Raw genomic sequence first — 15,198 nt, forward strand, 5'->3', positions numbered from 1 at the left:
AAAGAGCATTGGCATAGTCGAGCCTGGAAAGTATGAGGGCCTGAACCACCATTTTCCTGGCAGAGAAGGCGAGCAGAGGAATGATTTTCCGTGTCATCCTCAGCAGCCCAAAGCAACTACCTGCAACCTTCCGTGCTTGCTCCCCAAAATCCAGGTTACGATCCAGCCAAACCCCCAGACTCTTGATCTGTTCTTTGAAGGAGGGGGGAGCCAAAGCAACTAGGCCATGGTAGACTAACATTAGGCGAGGGGGATTTACCTAAAAACATCAGCTCCATTTTGGATCCATTGAGTTTCAGAAAAGAACCCTCTATCCATGCTGAGACTTTTTCAAGGCACCTGGCCAAATCAGGGCCAGTGTTGTTGAGCTGGTTAAAAGAAACAACCACCTGTGTGTCATGGGCATATGTGACAAACAGGATGCCGAACAGCTCCAGAACACCTGCCAAGGGGCTCATATAAACATTAAAAAGAGTGGGGCTCAGAGATGATCCCTGAGGAACCCTACATCTGAGTGGCAGAGAGTCAGAGGTATATTCTTCTTGGAACACCTGAAATGACCTGTCCTCCGGAAAGGATTGAAGCCACTTAAGGGCAGTTTCAATCACTTTTACATCTCTGAGTCTCTGAATAAGTAACTGATGGTTGACCGTATCGAAGGCTGCGCTAAGAACCAAAAGCACAATGGCAGTGCAGCCTCCGTTGTCTAAAATGTTCCTGGTTTCCTCAACTACTGCTAAAAGGGCAGTCTCTGTGCCCTGTTGAGGTCTAAACTAAGTTTGGGAAGAATGGAAATGGTTGTTGCTTTCCAGAAATGCAGAAAGAGCAAAATCCACGTGCTTTTTGGCAATTGTGCTGATTCCTGGCAATAGAGAGATGGGACGATAATTCCCTAACACCTCAGGATCCAGGTTTGTTTTTTTAAAAGGGCTTTAATCATTGCTTGCTTCTATCAAGGGTTGACCAGACACGTCAAAAATGTAGCATTAATCATGTCCAAGATAATGGGATACTGTATCAAATATTGTCTGATTATGTGTGCTAATTCTGACATGATGGGCTAATCAGTTTGTTAATCCATAAAATTGTTTCCATTGTGGGGAGATACTAAGTGACAAGAGAATTGAATGTCAGCAGAGAGGCCAAGAGGCATGTAAAATAACCTCTAAATACCTAATTTACATTACTGTATACTGTGGCAGACGGATAACTCAGTGGGTTGAACACCTGCTCCAGATGTTTTAGTGACCATCAGATTATGTGTTCTAAATCTGACATGATGGGCTAATCATTTTTTAAATCCATAAAATTGCTGCCATTGTGGGGAGGTATTAAGTGACAAGAGACACATTTCTTTGTGGATACTACATAATCCATCACAGAAAATCAGTTTGTTAGAGCTTGCTCTATGGCACATGATTTAAGCATTCCATACCATCAATGTGAGCACTAAATTCTGATTTGAAGTACAACTGTAAACAAGTACAAGTGACACCAATATGCTAAAGGGAATGTTGGTAAATATAATTACAAGCAACAATGGGACACCAAATCATGCTCAAAATATAGTAGGTAGCATTACTACATGCAATCAATGCAGAGCATTTAACATTTTCAAAAACAATGTGATTACTGCAATAGCTAATGGAATAAAATATAATCAGCTATCCTCCATGACTTTAGCATTGTAGTTAATAATTCCTAGAATTTATGATCATCATCCAAAACAGGACAAAAGAGCAAAGGTGTTCCGTGTCCCTAGTGATTAAACATAAAACAGATAACAACAATGATATTGCAAGAGCGAATGGGTGAAGATCAACAAACGAAAAAGGTCTAGCAAGGTCAGCTGGATTAGAGATTTATACTTCTCAGAATAGTCCTAGTCTGTTAGTTGCAATGTTGATGATATTTCAACATCAATACTCACTTTCTGAGGTCAACATCAATACTCACTTTCTGAGGTCATCATCTGGATAGAAATTGTGAATCCACTTTAATTTTCTTTCTCTGACTGCAAAGTGAGAGGAGTCTGCAAACACCAAACCTCATGTTACAAAAATAAGCAGCAATTTGTCAGAAGACATAGCCTGGTATTTGGCCTCTGTCGTTGAAGCTCAGAAAGTGTGACAAACTAAATACAGAATTTAAAGGCATCTTTATTATTTGCTTGGACATTCACATCTCACCAAAAATCGGATCACAACCCACCAGTTTGGAAAACATAAGTCTAAGGCCAACACTGACCCCACTGAGTAATCTAGATGTGACCCTAAGCCTGATTCAAACCTTAGAACTATCCATAGCCACTGACACTATGCCTAAGTAACCTCCAACCCTTAACCATAAGTCCACTTGTACCCTTTGTGTTATATTTTGGTTAAACACTTTTTCTACACATGAAAAAACAACGTTTTTCAAATTTAAATACTTTGTTTAGTATTCGTGCTATGGGTACCTTTGTTTTATCTAGCATGTCTGTGTAGTATGACAAGCGAAATCTCAGTGGTCTGCATCAAATGCTGCACACTCACGGATGGTTGGGAAATACCGGCCTATTGGCCTGTTGTATTTTGGAAGTAGCTCAGAGTTAATATACAAGATGTAGCAGCTTCCCTTAAGGGTGCCATAGTCTGTCTGCTGTGCACAATTGGTGTTTTGTCATCTTTTATGGGATCCATCACTTCTACTGTGACTTCTAGATGATGTAGGAGTAGGTGTACATTTTGCTATCTGCACATAGCAAATAAATTCATCCCACTATAACATGGGTGATCTATTTCTGTAAATACTGTTTAATGCCCATAGCCAGGCCCTGTATCGGGAAACATTCACTAAGAATCCTGGAGTATTTTGGGCTGTTAAATTGATGATTGTGACAAGTTGCAGAAGACAGGTATGTGTGGGCCCTTTTGAGAATAGTCTACAGCTGGTGTTAACTTCTGTTGTAGTTAACATCAGTTGGGTTTAAAAAAAAACCCTTATATAAATATGTTTAAACTATCCTCACACTCCAGGATGCTACATCTAGAAAGGGCTTTTGGGTACTCCCTTGGTTGAGACATGCCAACAATTCTGCTCTGAAAGCAGCCACCTAGCTTCCGGAATAGTGGGAAAATGCTAGAACAAACAAAATGGCCTGTCCAACCTTGAATAGGCGATATTTTCTGCTTGTTGCCCAGAATATAAATTTAGCTGATTCCATTTGTGAGCAGACCTCCTAGACCCTCATTACGAGCGTCCTGGTAAATGTGACGTGTGCAGTCTGTCTTGCTACAACACAGTCCTCATATCGCAATTATGAGTTTGTGATAAATGTCAGCATGTCAAACCTGCTGATATTTATTGGGGGGAAATGGGCAGTATTTGCCAGAACAGGGAGATTTTGTTGCAGTAAATATCAACATCCACATTTCCCCCCCAAACTTGTGAAAGGCAATAGTGTTTGCACCATTTAAATAGTGTCAGTTTTAATCAAATGTGACAGTCATTACATCCAATATTTAGCACCTCCTAATGAAGGCCTTAACATTTCTAGAAGGGCAGTGGAAAAGGCTTCATACACAGGAAATATATAGGCCCGGGCAGAGTTTGCTGAGTTCTGCTCTGCAGAACTCCACGAAATGCCGAAAAACTCTGCCATGCTCAGCGAAGTCACAGAGTGTGGTAAGTAGCACTGCTCGCATTTACTTTCAGTGCCGGGAGTTTGTCCCGCGCTGTAAAATAACTGCGAACAGCCCTATGTGTCACGCCATAGGGCGCTGCGCCTTTCTGCCGCTCAAGTAGATATTCTACTCAAGCAGCAGCTTCCTCAATGTGAGCAGTCGATTTCCCAGTGCGAGGGGTCGCGACCTGCCATGAGCGCCCGCTTTGAGAAATCTGGCAGGGAGGAGGTCTAGCATTCAATTTTTCTCACACGTGCTTGCCAACTTAACATTGGCGAGCCGGGTCAAGAGAAAAAACTCAGCTGCACGTCATTTCGCGGAGTGGGCAAAACTCTGCGAACTCCGCCGCAGAGCAGAATTCTTTGCCCACCCCTTTAAATATAACAGAATTCTGATCACCTATGGCTATGGCTGTTTTCAGGACAAACCAATTTTGAAAATTAAAATTTGTGATGGAAAACGAAGTGCATTTGGTGTGTCTTAAAATGGCGTATATGGTAAACAGAAGTGCTTGTGCTTATCTATGCACACAACTATGCTGATGTAATGACAGCCCTCTATTTACAATTATCCTGTTTACATGATGCACATGTGAATATCTGTACAACAAAGTCTTCAGTATGTTAAAACTCAGTTAAACTTACTTTCTGTTTCTATTTCAGCTCCTTGAATTATGGATGAGGGTACAGCTAGGCCATCTATGGAAAAACTATTTCAACACAGGGGACTCTATTTTGTGGAAGGGATAGCTACGCCAGAAGAAATAGATTCTCTAGAGCACTTTCCAATCAGGGACACTGATGTATTTCTAATCACATATCCAAAATCTGGTAAGACCAAATTCCCATTGTTGTTGATTATTGCAAGCATTTACAGTTGTCTCCAAACCTCAAAATGATCTTTCGTTTATTGTTAGGGAGATATTCACCCATCCTAGACTGCAGCACAATTGTTATACAACCTAAAACTCATATTTATTTAATGCACTACTCACAAACATAACGTAATACAAAATTCTATTAGAAAAAATATAAAGCATAACATTTCCTAGCTATTGTCATGGAAAGTTTCAATTTCATAAATGACAGGGAGACAAGGATTTGTTTAGCTTTCTTTGATATTTCAGACTCAGCTGTCAAACAAATACCAGGATATATATATATATTTATATATATATATATATATATATATATATATATATATATATATATATATATATATATATATATATATATATATATATATATATATATATATTTTTTTTTTTAAATCCAAAAGTTGCATGAAAGCAGACGCACACTCAGAGGTTGGTATTTGCTGCAAAATTTAATCTTTGGAACCGCGGTTCCAAAGATTACATTTTGCAGCAAATATCAACCTCCGAGTGTGCGTCTGCTTTCACACAACTTTTGGATTTAAATTGAAATTTTGACCGGCTTTTGGGTTCGGCAGTCCACACGCCACCTAACGTTGGGAACAGATACCTTCACTCTCCATGACTCACCATATGGCGGAACGTAAGCTTCACATACGCAGATTTTCGTAGGTCTGATATTCACCCTTTATTTTCTTCAATTTTTCATTTTCTTCTTTTAATTTTCTCTTTGAAGATTAGAGGGCTCATTACGTTGGCGGTCTGATTTTTTCCGGCTGCCACCGTAGCTGAGATTGGGTCCGACCACCAATGCGTGCAGCAGTCCTGCCCTTGTTATTATGATGTGTTCGCCGCACTCATTGCGGTGATTGGGTCCGTCCGCCATCCTTCCAGCAGTCCCGCCCATTGTATTATGATGGGCCTGCCATCGCAGCGGTTGGTTTCTGCAGCTTTAACATTGTGGCAGGCGCTGCTAGCAGCAGCACCGCTGCATCGCGAAAACAAGCATGTTGTGTATTTCACCGCACTACGTGCCAGGCACTGCACCGTGCCTGCCACTTGGTGCAGTGAAATGTCCCAGTGCACCCACACACCTCCAACACGAGGGTGGCCCACAACAGGCACCCAAACACAATCCCCACCAGCCTTTCCATAGCGGAGAGACCGCCGCGGAAAAGCAGCCATCCGCATGCATCCTAATCCGGGCGGCGGAAAAAGCTAGGCACGAGCACCATTAAAGCAGTCCAGCTCCACCCGCCAGGCCAGCGGGCGGATTGCTACCGAAGGATAAACAGTGGATGGATTTTCACACTGTCGCTGTCACCGCCGCCATCCTAATCTGACCGGCGTTTTTCAAGGTTACGATCGTGGTGCGGAGGCCACCGCTGGCCCGGCGGTGGCGATCCACCCGCCATCGTAATAAGCCTCTAAGTCTTCATTAAATATTCACAACACGATTCGGCTTCTGCCTTCTACTCGGCCTCTATTTGCACCACAGTGGGCTTCCCCAGTCCTAATTAACAAGTCTTTTTTCGATGTTCATACCCAGATGGCTACTAGAGCGTGGCTTACTCTCAGGCTTGTTAATCCTCACCGCCGTATTGCGTATATTATATCATGACTCATTGCAATCTTGCATTAATATCTACATTGTGAATATATGATGTTGCTTAACATATCGTTACTCCGAAGGTATTGACTTTGAAGTTTTTACTTCGCAAATACCATTACTTGCATGATTTTAGTGCGCATGCTTTTACTTCGCAAATATATACAAATACATTAAAATGCTTTTACTTCACAGGTAATGATTATGCATACCGTTACAACACGTTATTGGTACTTTAAAGCAAAAAAATCATCATAATAGTAACCTATCCCCTGGCACACACCCTGAACCCTAAAAATACCCCCTACACCCCAAAACCCTATCTCACCCTGACCCCTAAAAATACCCCAGCACCCCAAAACCTAAAAGCACCCTGAACCCCAAAAATACCCCAGCAGCCCAAAACCTTAAACGCACCCTGAACCCTAAAAGTAACCCCTATACCCCAAAACCCTAACCCACCCTGCCCCCTAAAAATATCCCAGCACCCCAAAACCTAAACGCACCATGAATCCCAATATTCCCCAGCACCCCAAAACCTTAAACGTACCCTGAACCCTAAAAATACCCCCTACACACCTAAACCCTGTCTCACCCTGACCCTTAAAAGTATCTCAGCACCCCAAAACCTAAATGCACCCTGAAACCCCAAAAATCCCCCAGCACCCCAAAACCTTAAATGCACCCTGAGCCATAAAAATAACCCATGTGCCTCAAAACCCTAACCCACCCTGGCCCCTAAATATACTCCTGTACCCAAAAACCTAAACACATCCTGAACCACCAAAATACCCCAGCACCCCAAAACCATGAACTCACCCTGAACCCTCAAAATACCCCATGCACGGCAAAACCCTTAAAATCACCCTGAACCCTCAAAATACCCCAATGCCCCAAACCCTAAACTCACCCTGAACCCCCAAATTACCCCCTACACCCCAAATCCCTATACCACCCTGACCACTAAAATTACTCCAGCGCCAACATACCTAAACACACCCTGAACCCAAAAATACCCCAGCATCCCAAAACCATAAACACACCCTGAACCCTAAAAATACCCCCTACACCCCTAAACCCTATCTCACCCTGACCCCTAAAAATATCCCAGCACCCCAAAACCTTAAACACACCCTGAACCCTAAAAATACCCCCTATACCCCAAAACCCTAACCCAACCTGACCACTAAAAATATCCCAGCACCCCAAAACCTAAACGCACCATGAACCCCAAATATTCCCCAGCACCCCAAAACCTTAAACGTACCCTGAACCCTAAAATAGTCCATGCACCCCAAAACCTAAATGCACCCTGAACCCCAAAATCCACCAGCACCCCAAAACCTTAAACGCATCCTGAACCCTAAAAATACCCCCTACACACCTAAACCCTATCTCACCCTGACCCTTAAAAATATCCCAGCACCCTAAAACTTAAATGCACCCTGAAACCCCAAAAATCCCCCAGCACCCCAAAACCTTAAATGCACCCTGAGCCCTAAAAATACCCCATGTGCCCCAAAACCCTAACCCACCCTGGCCCCTAAATATACCCCTGAACCCCAAAACCTAAACACACCCTGAACCCCCAAAATACCCCAGCACCCCAAAACCGTAAACTCACCCCGAACCCTCAAAATACCCCATGTACGGCAAAACCCTTAAACTCACCCTAAACCCTCAAAATACCCCAATGCCCCAAAACTTAAATGCACCCTGAACCCCCAAATTATCCCCTACACCCCAAATCCCTATCCCACCCTGACCACTAAAATTACTCCAGCGCCACAATACCTAAACACACCCTAAACCCAAAAATACCCCAGCATCCCAAAACCATAAACACACCCTGAACCCTAAAAATAACCCCTACACCCCTAAACCCTATCTCACCCTGACTCCTAAAAATATCCCAGCACCCCAAAACCTTAAACGCACCCTGAACCCTAAAAATGCCACCTATACCCCAAAACCCTAACCCACCCTGACCCCTAAAAATATCCCAGCACCCCAAAACCTAAACGCACCATGAACCCCAAATATTCCCCAGCACCCCAAAACCTTTTATTTTTTTTGTAGTTCAACTGTCTTTATTCGATCTTACACAAGTTACACAGCCGTACGCCTACAACCCTGGGGCCGGTGGAATGCTCAGCATGTAAATTAGAACTAGGAAATCTGAGACAGATTAACACAGCCTTGTGCTCGGCAACCCGGGGGTCCCGAGGCAAGTTTAAGGTGTCTATATTAAGTACATTCCACTCGTGAAGAATATAAATGATAAAGCATTGTGGTGGAACTAGTTTTGTTGTAATAAACCTGAAAAAACAACAAAAACACAAACTTTGATCACTGCACCACGGCATTCTCCCTCCCGTACCTCATTTGCAGACTATGTGACCTTGTATAGTGGGGCGTAATTATTCACAACCATTTACTCTGGGTCCTCCAGCGGTCTCGTTTGTAGATATTCAGTTAAATAAAACCAATAGTCTTTGGACCTTGAACTAGTTGGGAGTACTTCCTCATAGGTTGCCAGTGTGTCCTTACAGTATGTTAGATCTTCCAACCAGTGTCGCAGCGTTGGACACCTCGAGCTATTCCAGTGGAGTGAGATTCTACGTTTTGCCATCAACAGTGCCACCACACAGAACTTTCGTTTCCTCGCTCTGACTTGAGGGACTATGCTCAGCAAGTGCACTCGTATAGTACTTTCAATGGGTGTCACTAACATAATACTCAATGCCTCCGTTACCTGGACCCAGTAGTTCGCAATTTTTGGGCAGTACCAGGCAAGATGGATGAAGTCTGCCCCTTCCACTTTACATCTTTTGCATCTAGAGTCTGCACACAGTCCGTATTTATAGAGTCTTTGTGGTGTGTAATACATTTGGTGCAGTTATTTATAATGGATTATTCGTAGATTACCATTCGGAGTCAGCATGTTGGTTAGCATACATGTAGCGGACCATTCATCTGTGGTTATCTGTTCATTCATGAGATAGTTCCATTTGTACCTCATTTTCTCCGTATTCCCTGCTATATCCTCCTGTAATCTAGTGTATAGTCTAGATACCATGTGAGCTGCAGTAGGTTCCGTTATTATGAATTGCAATGAGGTCATTTGTTGGGGTTCTGCTGGGTATGTTGTGTACAGCTCTTTCAGTGCCCTTTGCAGTCTGTAGTATGTGAAATTAAATAACAGTGTTGGGTTACTAATATAGCTCAACTTCTCCAGCTATTTAAATTGGCCCTCCTCATATAGATCGCCCATTGTATCTATCCCGACTTGTCGTAGTAGTCCCATGCCCACTTCCTCTTGCATGACCGAAAGCTCCGGGTGATGTGCCAATGGTAGAGCCGGCGCATATAATGGCAGCTTTCCCCGCTTTCTTGCCCATTAGATACCAGGCCATGTTCGTTGCATCAATAGTGTTTATGTCGCAAGAGTGTAATGGCGATCTTTTGTGCGGTAGTATGGCCGATAGGGGAATAGGCAGAGCATCTCCTGTTTCAACCGCCACATGCGACAGGAACGGCACTTCATGATACCAGTAATGTGCAAATTGTGCTTGTGCACATAGATAGTAAAGGAAAAAGTCTGGTACCTTGAAACCCCCCTGCGCCTAGGGCAGCGTTAGCGTTTGCAATTCCAGTCTAGCTTGCTTGCCTGCCCAAATGAGACGGAGTACCAATTTGTTTATATTGCGGAAGACTTGCGTTGGCGGCTTAATAGGAATGTTATTGAATGGATAAAGAAATTTGGGCAGCAGCACTATTTTTACTATGGGAGCTCTATCCACCAGTGAGAGTGGTAACTTGTTCCAGCGATTTATTTCTCCTCTAAATCTGATATGACCCTCCCATAGTTTGTGCGGATGACCAGTTCAGGGTCTCTATGGTACCAGATGCCCAAGTAGCGCGTGGGATTCTTCTCGCCATTCTAGCGGGTAATTTAGTGCAAATGGGGTGGTGCTGTCTGTCAGCGCTAGTATTTGTGATTTTGACCAGTTAATTTGCAGGCCTGAGTGCTGTCTGAATTTTATGTACTCACGCAACAGGGGGTTACGATTTTGGTCTGGGCCTTTTACATACAGTACCATGTCATCCGCATAGAGAGATATGTGTAGGGGGCGCGTTGGGAATTGGAGAGCAGAATAATGATGATGTTGCCTAATTTTGCACGCAAGCGGCTCTAGTACCAGTGCAAATAGCATCGGGGACAATGGGCATCCCTGCCTGGTTCCTCTGCTTATCTTGATCGGATCCGAGACATAGCCATTCACTTTTATGCGGGACATGAGGTCAGTGTATAGCATTTTTATCCACTGCCTAAATATTGATGGAAAGCCCATCCGTTGAAGAACTGCGTGTAGAAATGCCCATTCGATAGTGTCAAATGCCTTGGCGGCATCTAATAAGACGGCCGCTGCCTTGGTCTCAGGCTTTAGGTAATGAGATAATGTGAAAAGCGTTCGTGTATTGTGCGTCGTGGATCTGTCCGGTATGAAGCCAGATTGATCCGGTCTGATCAGCAACGGTATCAAAGGCTTGAGCCGTGCCACGAGAACACTCGCCATGATCTTGGTGTCAAAGTTGATAAGTGATAATGGTCTGTATGAATCGCAGTTTTCTTGATCCTTACCTGGTTTCAGCAGAGCAACGAGCATCGCCTCTCGTAGAGACGCTAGGAGTATCTGCTTTTTGTGGGCCTCTCCGTACATTCTTACTAAGTGTGGTGCTAATATGTCTGCGAATGCCTTATAAAATTCGCCCGTAAAGCCGTCCGGGCCTGGTGCTTTGCCGTTAGGGAGGGCCTTAATGGTGTCGGTGACTTCCTCAACCGTGATGGGACGGGACAGGTATGCTCTATGGGCATCTGCTAACCATGCTATTTCCACATCTGCCATATAGTCCAGTATATTAGCTGTCGATACATTTAGGTGGGATTCGTACAGCTGGCCATATGTTAGTCAGAATTCGTGCAATATGCCCTTCATGTCATATCTAACTGTGCCTATCGCATCCTTTATCGTGTGAATGTGTTGTGGGGCATGTCCGGAACATATATTTTGAGCTAGGGCCCTCCCTGGTCTGCCTCCCTCTCTGTATGCCTTCGCTATTCCAGGCTTCGAAACATAGTTAAGTTCAGCAGCTGCATACTCCTGGTGCTCTGACAGGGTCGTTTTGATCTCCCCATATATGGTGGAGTGCCTTGTTTGTGCATACCGTCTCTCCAAGTCACTTAGTTTAGCTTCCCTTATATTCAATTGCTGTCTGGTATCTTTAAGGATTCCCGCTGTGGTACTAATGCATTTACCCCTTATTGTCGCCTTGAATGCGTCCCAAAGTAGCCCATTATCCTCCATAGTGGGAGCGTTAAGTTCGAAATATTCCACTATTGCTGTGTGAATGGTGTCAGTGTATGCAAAGTCCAGAAGTGCCGTGGCATTGAACCTCCAGGCAAGGGGGGGGGGTGTAGTGTGGCAGTTGCAAGGAGAGTAACACCGGGCTATGGTCAGACAGTGTGCGTGGTAAGTGCTTAATGGAGGAAGTCCACAGCAAGACCTCACTTGACCCCAGCCAGTAGTCAATTCTTGACCAGCTGTTGTGCGCTACAGTTATGTGTGTGGCCTCTAATTGGCTCGGGTGACGTGTTCTCCAAAGGTTGACTAGTCGTAGGTCAGTTATAGCATCCTGCAGCTCTGATAATGCCCTTTTGTGTGGTTCCGCAGTATTTGGAGAGCGGTCTAGTCCATCTCTCAGTGCAATATTAAAGTCGCCTCCCCATATTAGGTTTCCTACATGGAGTTCAGATATAGCGTGCCATAGTTTAGTGTAAAACTCCTGGTCGTCCGTGTTCGGACCATAAGTGTTTATTAGTGCTATATTTTGATTCCTAAGAAGGCCTATCACTATAACATATCTGCCCTCCGTGTCCTTTATTTATTTATTTATTTATGTTCTTGTAAAGCGCAGGACTCGACCCCCTGAGGGGTATCTCCGCGCTTGCCCTTTTACCAGAGAACTCAACCATGATCATAGACTGTGAGGGAATCAGTAATTAATATTTTAAGAGGCTGAAAATAGATATGTTTTTAGGGTCTTCCTAAAAGACTGAAAGTTGGTGATTTGTTTCAAAGTAGGGGGGAGTGAGTTCCATAGGATGGGGCCTTTATAAGAGAGAGCTCGACCACCCTGCCTAGCTTTCCTAATCCTTGGAACCTGGAGCAATTGCTGACTACAAGAGCGCAAAGTGCGTCCGGGACTGTAAGGATTGAATTTTTCATTCAAATACTTGGGTCCAGTGCCAAACAGACATTTATGTATTGTGCAGCAGATTTTGAATTTTACACGTTGCCTAACCGGCAACCAGTGGAGTTTGTCCAAGAGGGGACGTGAGGCAGTCCTTGGCTGCGCATTGAGAACAAGTCTCGCTGCAGTATTCTGGACCACTTGTAATCTTTGTAGTTGTTCCTCATTGGCCGAGATGAACAGGCCATTACAGTAGTCCAGCCTACTGATTACCAACGCCTGGACAAGTGTTTTCCTGTAGTTATCAGGTAGGAATGGAAAGACACATCGTAGCAGTCCAATGACACGGAAACAAGATCCTGCTACTTGATTTGTATGTTCTTTAAACAAAAGTGCCTTATCGAGCCGCACACCGAGATTTTTTACGGTCTGTTTGGGGCTTGGTGCTGGTCCCAAATCCAGGGGCCACCATTCTGGAGAACACAGAAGCGTGGCCTCCCCGAACTGCATGACCTCCGTCTTGCCGACGTTGCACTGGAGGCAGTTTAAGGCCATCCAGTCCGATATTGCCCTCATTCCGTCCGCAAAGGATTTTTGTATTGCAGGCGTGAGGGTTTGAAAGGGGAATAGAAGCTGGGTGTCGTCAGCATACGACACCGGGGTGAACCCATGTGCTCTTACAATGCCTGCCAAGGGGGCCACATACACATTGAAAAGCACCTTAGAGACCTTAAAGTTAACACCCTTGTGTATAAGAATACTAACACCCCGTGCATATGAGGAATAATTTGAGGTGCAAACTGTCTCAGCCCATCGTTTACCTAGTGTGGTTGGCGCTGAAGGCGCAATGTGCATCTCTTGAAGAAATGCAATGTCTACCTGGAGTCTAGTGAAGTATGCGAATATTTGGCGGATTTTCTTGGGGTTATTTAGACCCCTGACGTTCCAGGTGATCAGGTTCAACTGTGCCGTCTTTAGCTTATCAGAAAGTTACATGTGTAAATCGCATCACCTTGAAGCCCCATATCTTAGGCATCCTGTGAGTTGTCAAAGTATCTGGAACAAGGAAATCAACTACGTCACAATTCCTGTGTGAACTGGAGTTTGCAATGCATCTCAGGTACAGTGATCTATAAATAACATTCCCAAAGATCCCCACCTGCCCACCTCCCACTTCAGCAACCCAACCCTGCCAAAGCCATATCCCTGAGTCAAACAAACTATAGAACAAACTTGTGTTGGGGAACACCCATCTAGGGGGTCCATCTGGTGCGCACATCACCACCCACAATGTGGATGTGGACGGGCGATCCCTTCACAATCAACAAATGTGTATATAGTGCTGCAAATGTAAGTGTCTTCAGTTATTTTGTCACTGATCGTCAGATCGCGAGACCTCGCAACCTGCATTAATGTAGTCTTAAGTGGCAATATCATCAGGGGGTCATCCCACCCTCACAGTCTATGATGAAGCATTTCCAGTATAGAGTCACTCCCTGTCTGCCCCCTAACCCAAGACAGTTCATATAGTGGCTATGTGGCCAGCGCGTTTATGACCATGGATAAATGGCCGCGGGACAGTACATTATGGCCTTGTTTAATTCTCGAAGCAGTCCACCAGCCATCAGTACAAATAGTCCACTTTTCGGCTGTCGTGTAGCTGCTGGAACTCTGTGACAATCGGCCTTAGTGCAGATTGTCTAGCCAGTACCCCTGCATAAAACGTACAGTTTAAGGTAGTATAGGATCTGTTATGGGGTCCATACGAAAGAAAGTGTCAGAGTCTCAGACCCTGCCGATTTAACGATGAGACATCATTACCTGATCATGACCGCTCAGTCTTCGTCCTCTTGCTGCTCCTCTCGTCCTGACGTTCGCCTCCGCCTGCCTAGCTTTTTGATATATTCATGAGCCGCCTGCGGCGTAGGAAGAACTGTGGAACGACCTGCATGTGTTACCTTGAGTTTTGCCGGGTAGAGCATGGAATATTCTACTCCCAAATCCCGCAGCTTCTTTTTCGCCGAGTGGTATTCTTTGCGGGCCAATTGGACAGCCATGGTGTGATCCGGGTAGAATTCAAGTTTGTTTCCCTGGTGAGTGATGGCCCCCTTCTCTCGTGCCCGCCTGAGGACCATATCTCTATCTCTGTAATTCAACAGATGAGCTATGATGATGCGTGGGGGAGCCCCTGGCTTTGGGCATGGCGCAAGGTAGCGGTGAGCACGCTCCACCAGGAACACCGACGAGAACTCCTCTGCCCCAAAAAGTTCTTTAAGGAGATCTTCCACATATTGCTTCATTTTTCCCGTGTTCGTTGATTCCGGAAGACCTGCTATGCGAACATTGTTGCGGCGGGACCTCGCTTCCAAATCCTCCGTCTTGTTGCGTAGTGCTTCCAGCGTTTTCTCCATTGTGGCGCAGTTCTTAGTGTTGGTCTTAGTGTTGGTGCTGGAGGCGTCTTCCACTGCTGATATCCTCGTTTCTGCTTCCACCAGCCGTTCTCCATGTTTGTCCATTTTTGCGGCCATATGGTCAACTCTTTGCGCTAGAGTATCCAGCTTCCCGTTCATGTCTTGCAGGCTGCGCTGTATGGCACGTAGGACACCTTCCATGCCAGCACCTTCGTCGGTGTCAATGTCCCCTTCCGCCTCTGACACACTAGTAGTTCCCTTGTTCTGTTTTTTCGCTTTGAATTGTAGTTTCGTTTGCTGCTTCTCCGGTTTGCCCATCTTGCCTGCTGTGTTTCCTTTCATTACACTAACAGGACTATTAGGAATATTAGGTCTTTGAGTACT

The 15,198-nt window shown here is 44.7% G+C and overlaps 1 protein-coding gene across 1 annotated transcript in view; it reads left to right on the forward strand.

Annotated features, from left to right (window-relative positions):
* LOC147707977 (amine sulfotransferase-like) overlaps positions 1 to 15,198 on the forward strand; it is a 240,302-nt gene that overhangs the window by 19,915 nt on the left and 205,189 nt on the right. The window contains exon 2 of the mRNA XM_086926804.1: positions 4,328 to 4,495. Within this exon, the coding sequence (XP_086782930.1) occupies positions 4,339 to 4,495 (157 nt within the window). The 5' untranslated portion in view covers positions 4,328 to 4,338. The remainder of the gene's footprint in view (positions 1 to 4,327; positions 4,496 to 15,198) is intronic.

This window comes from Lissotriton vulgaris, chromosome 6 (genome assembly GCF_964263255.1).
Source record: "Lissotriton vulgaris chromosome 6, aLisVul1.2, whole genome shotgun sequence".
Taxonomy (NCBI): Eukaryota; Metazoa; Chordata; class Amphibia; order Caudata; family Salamandridae; genus Lissotriton; species Lissotriton vulgaris.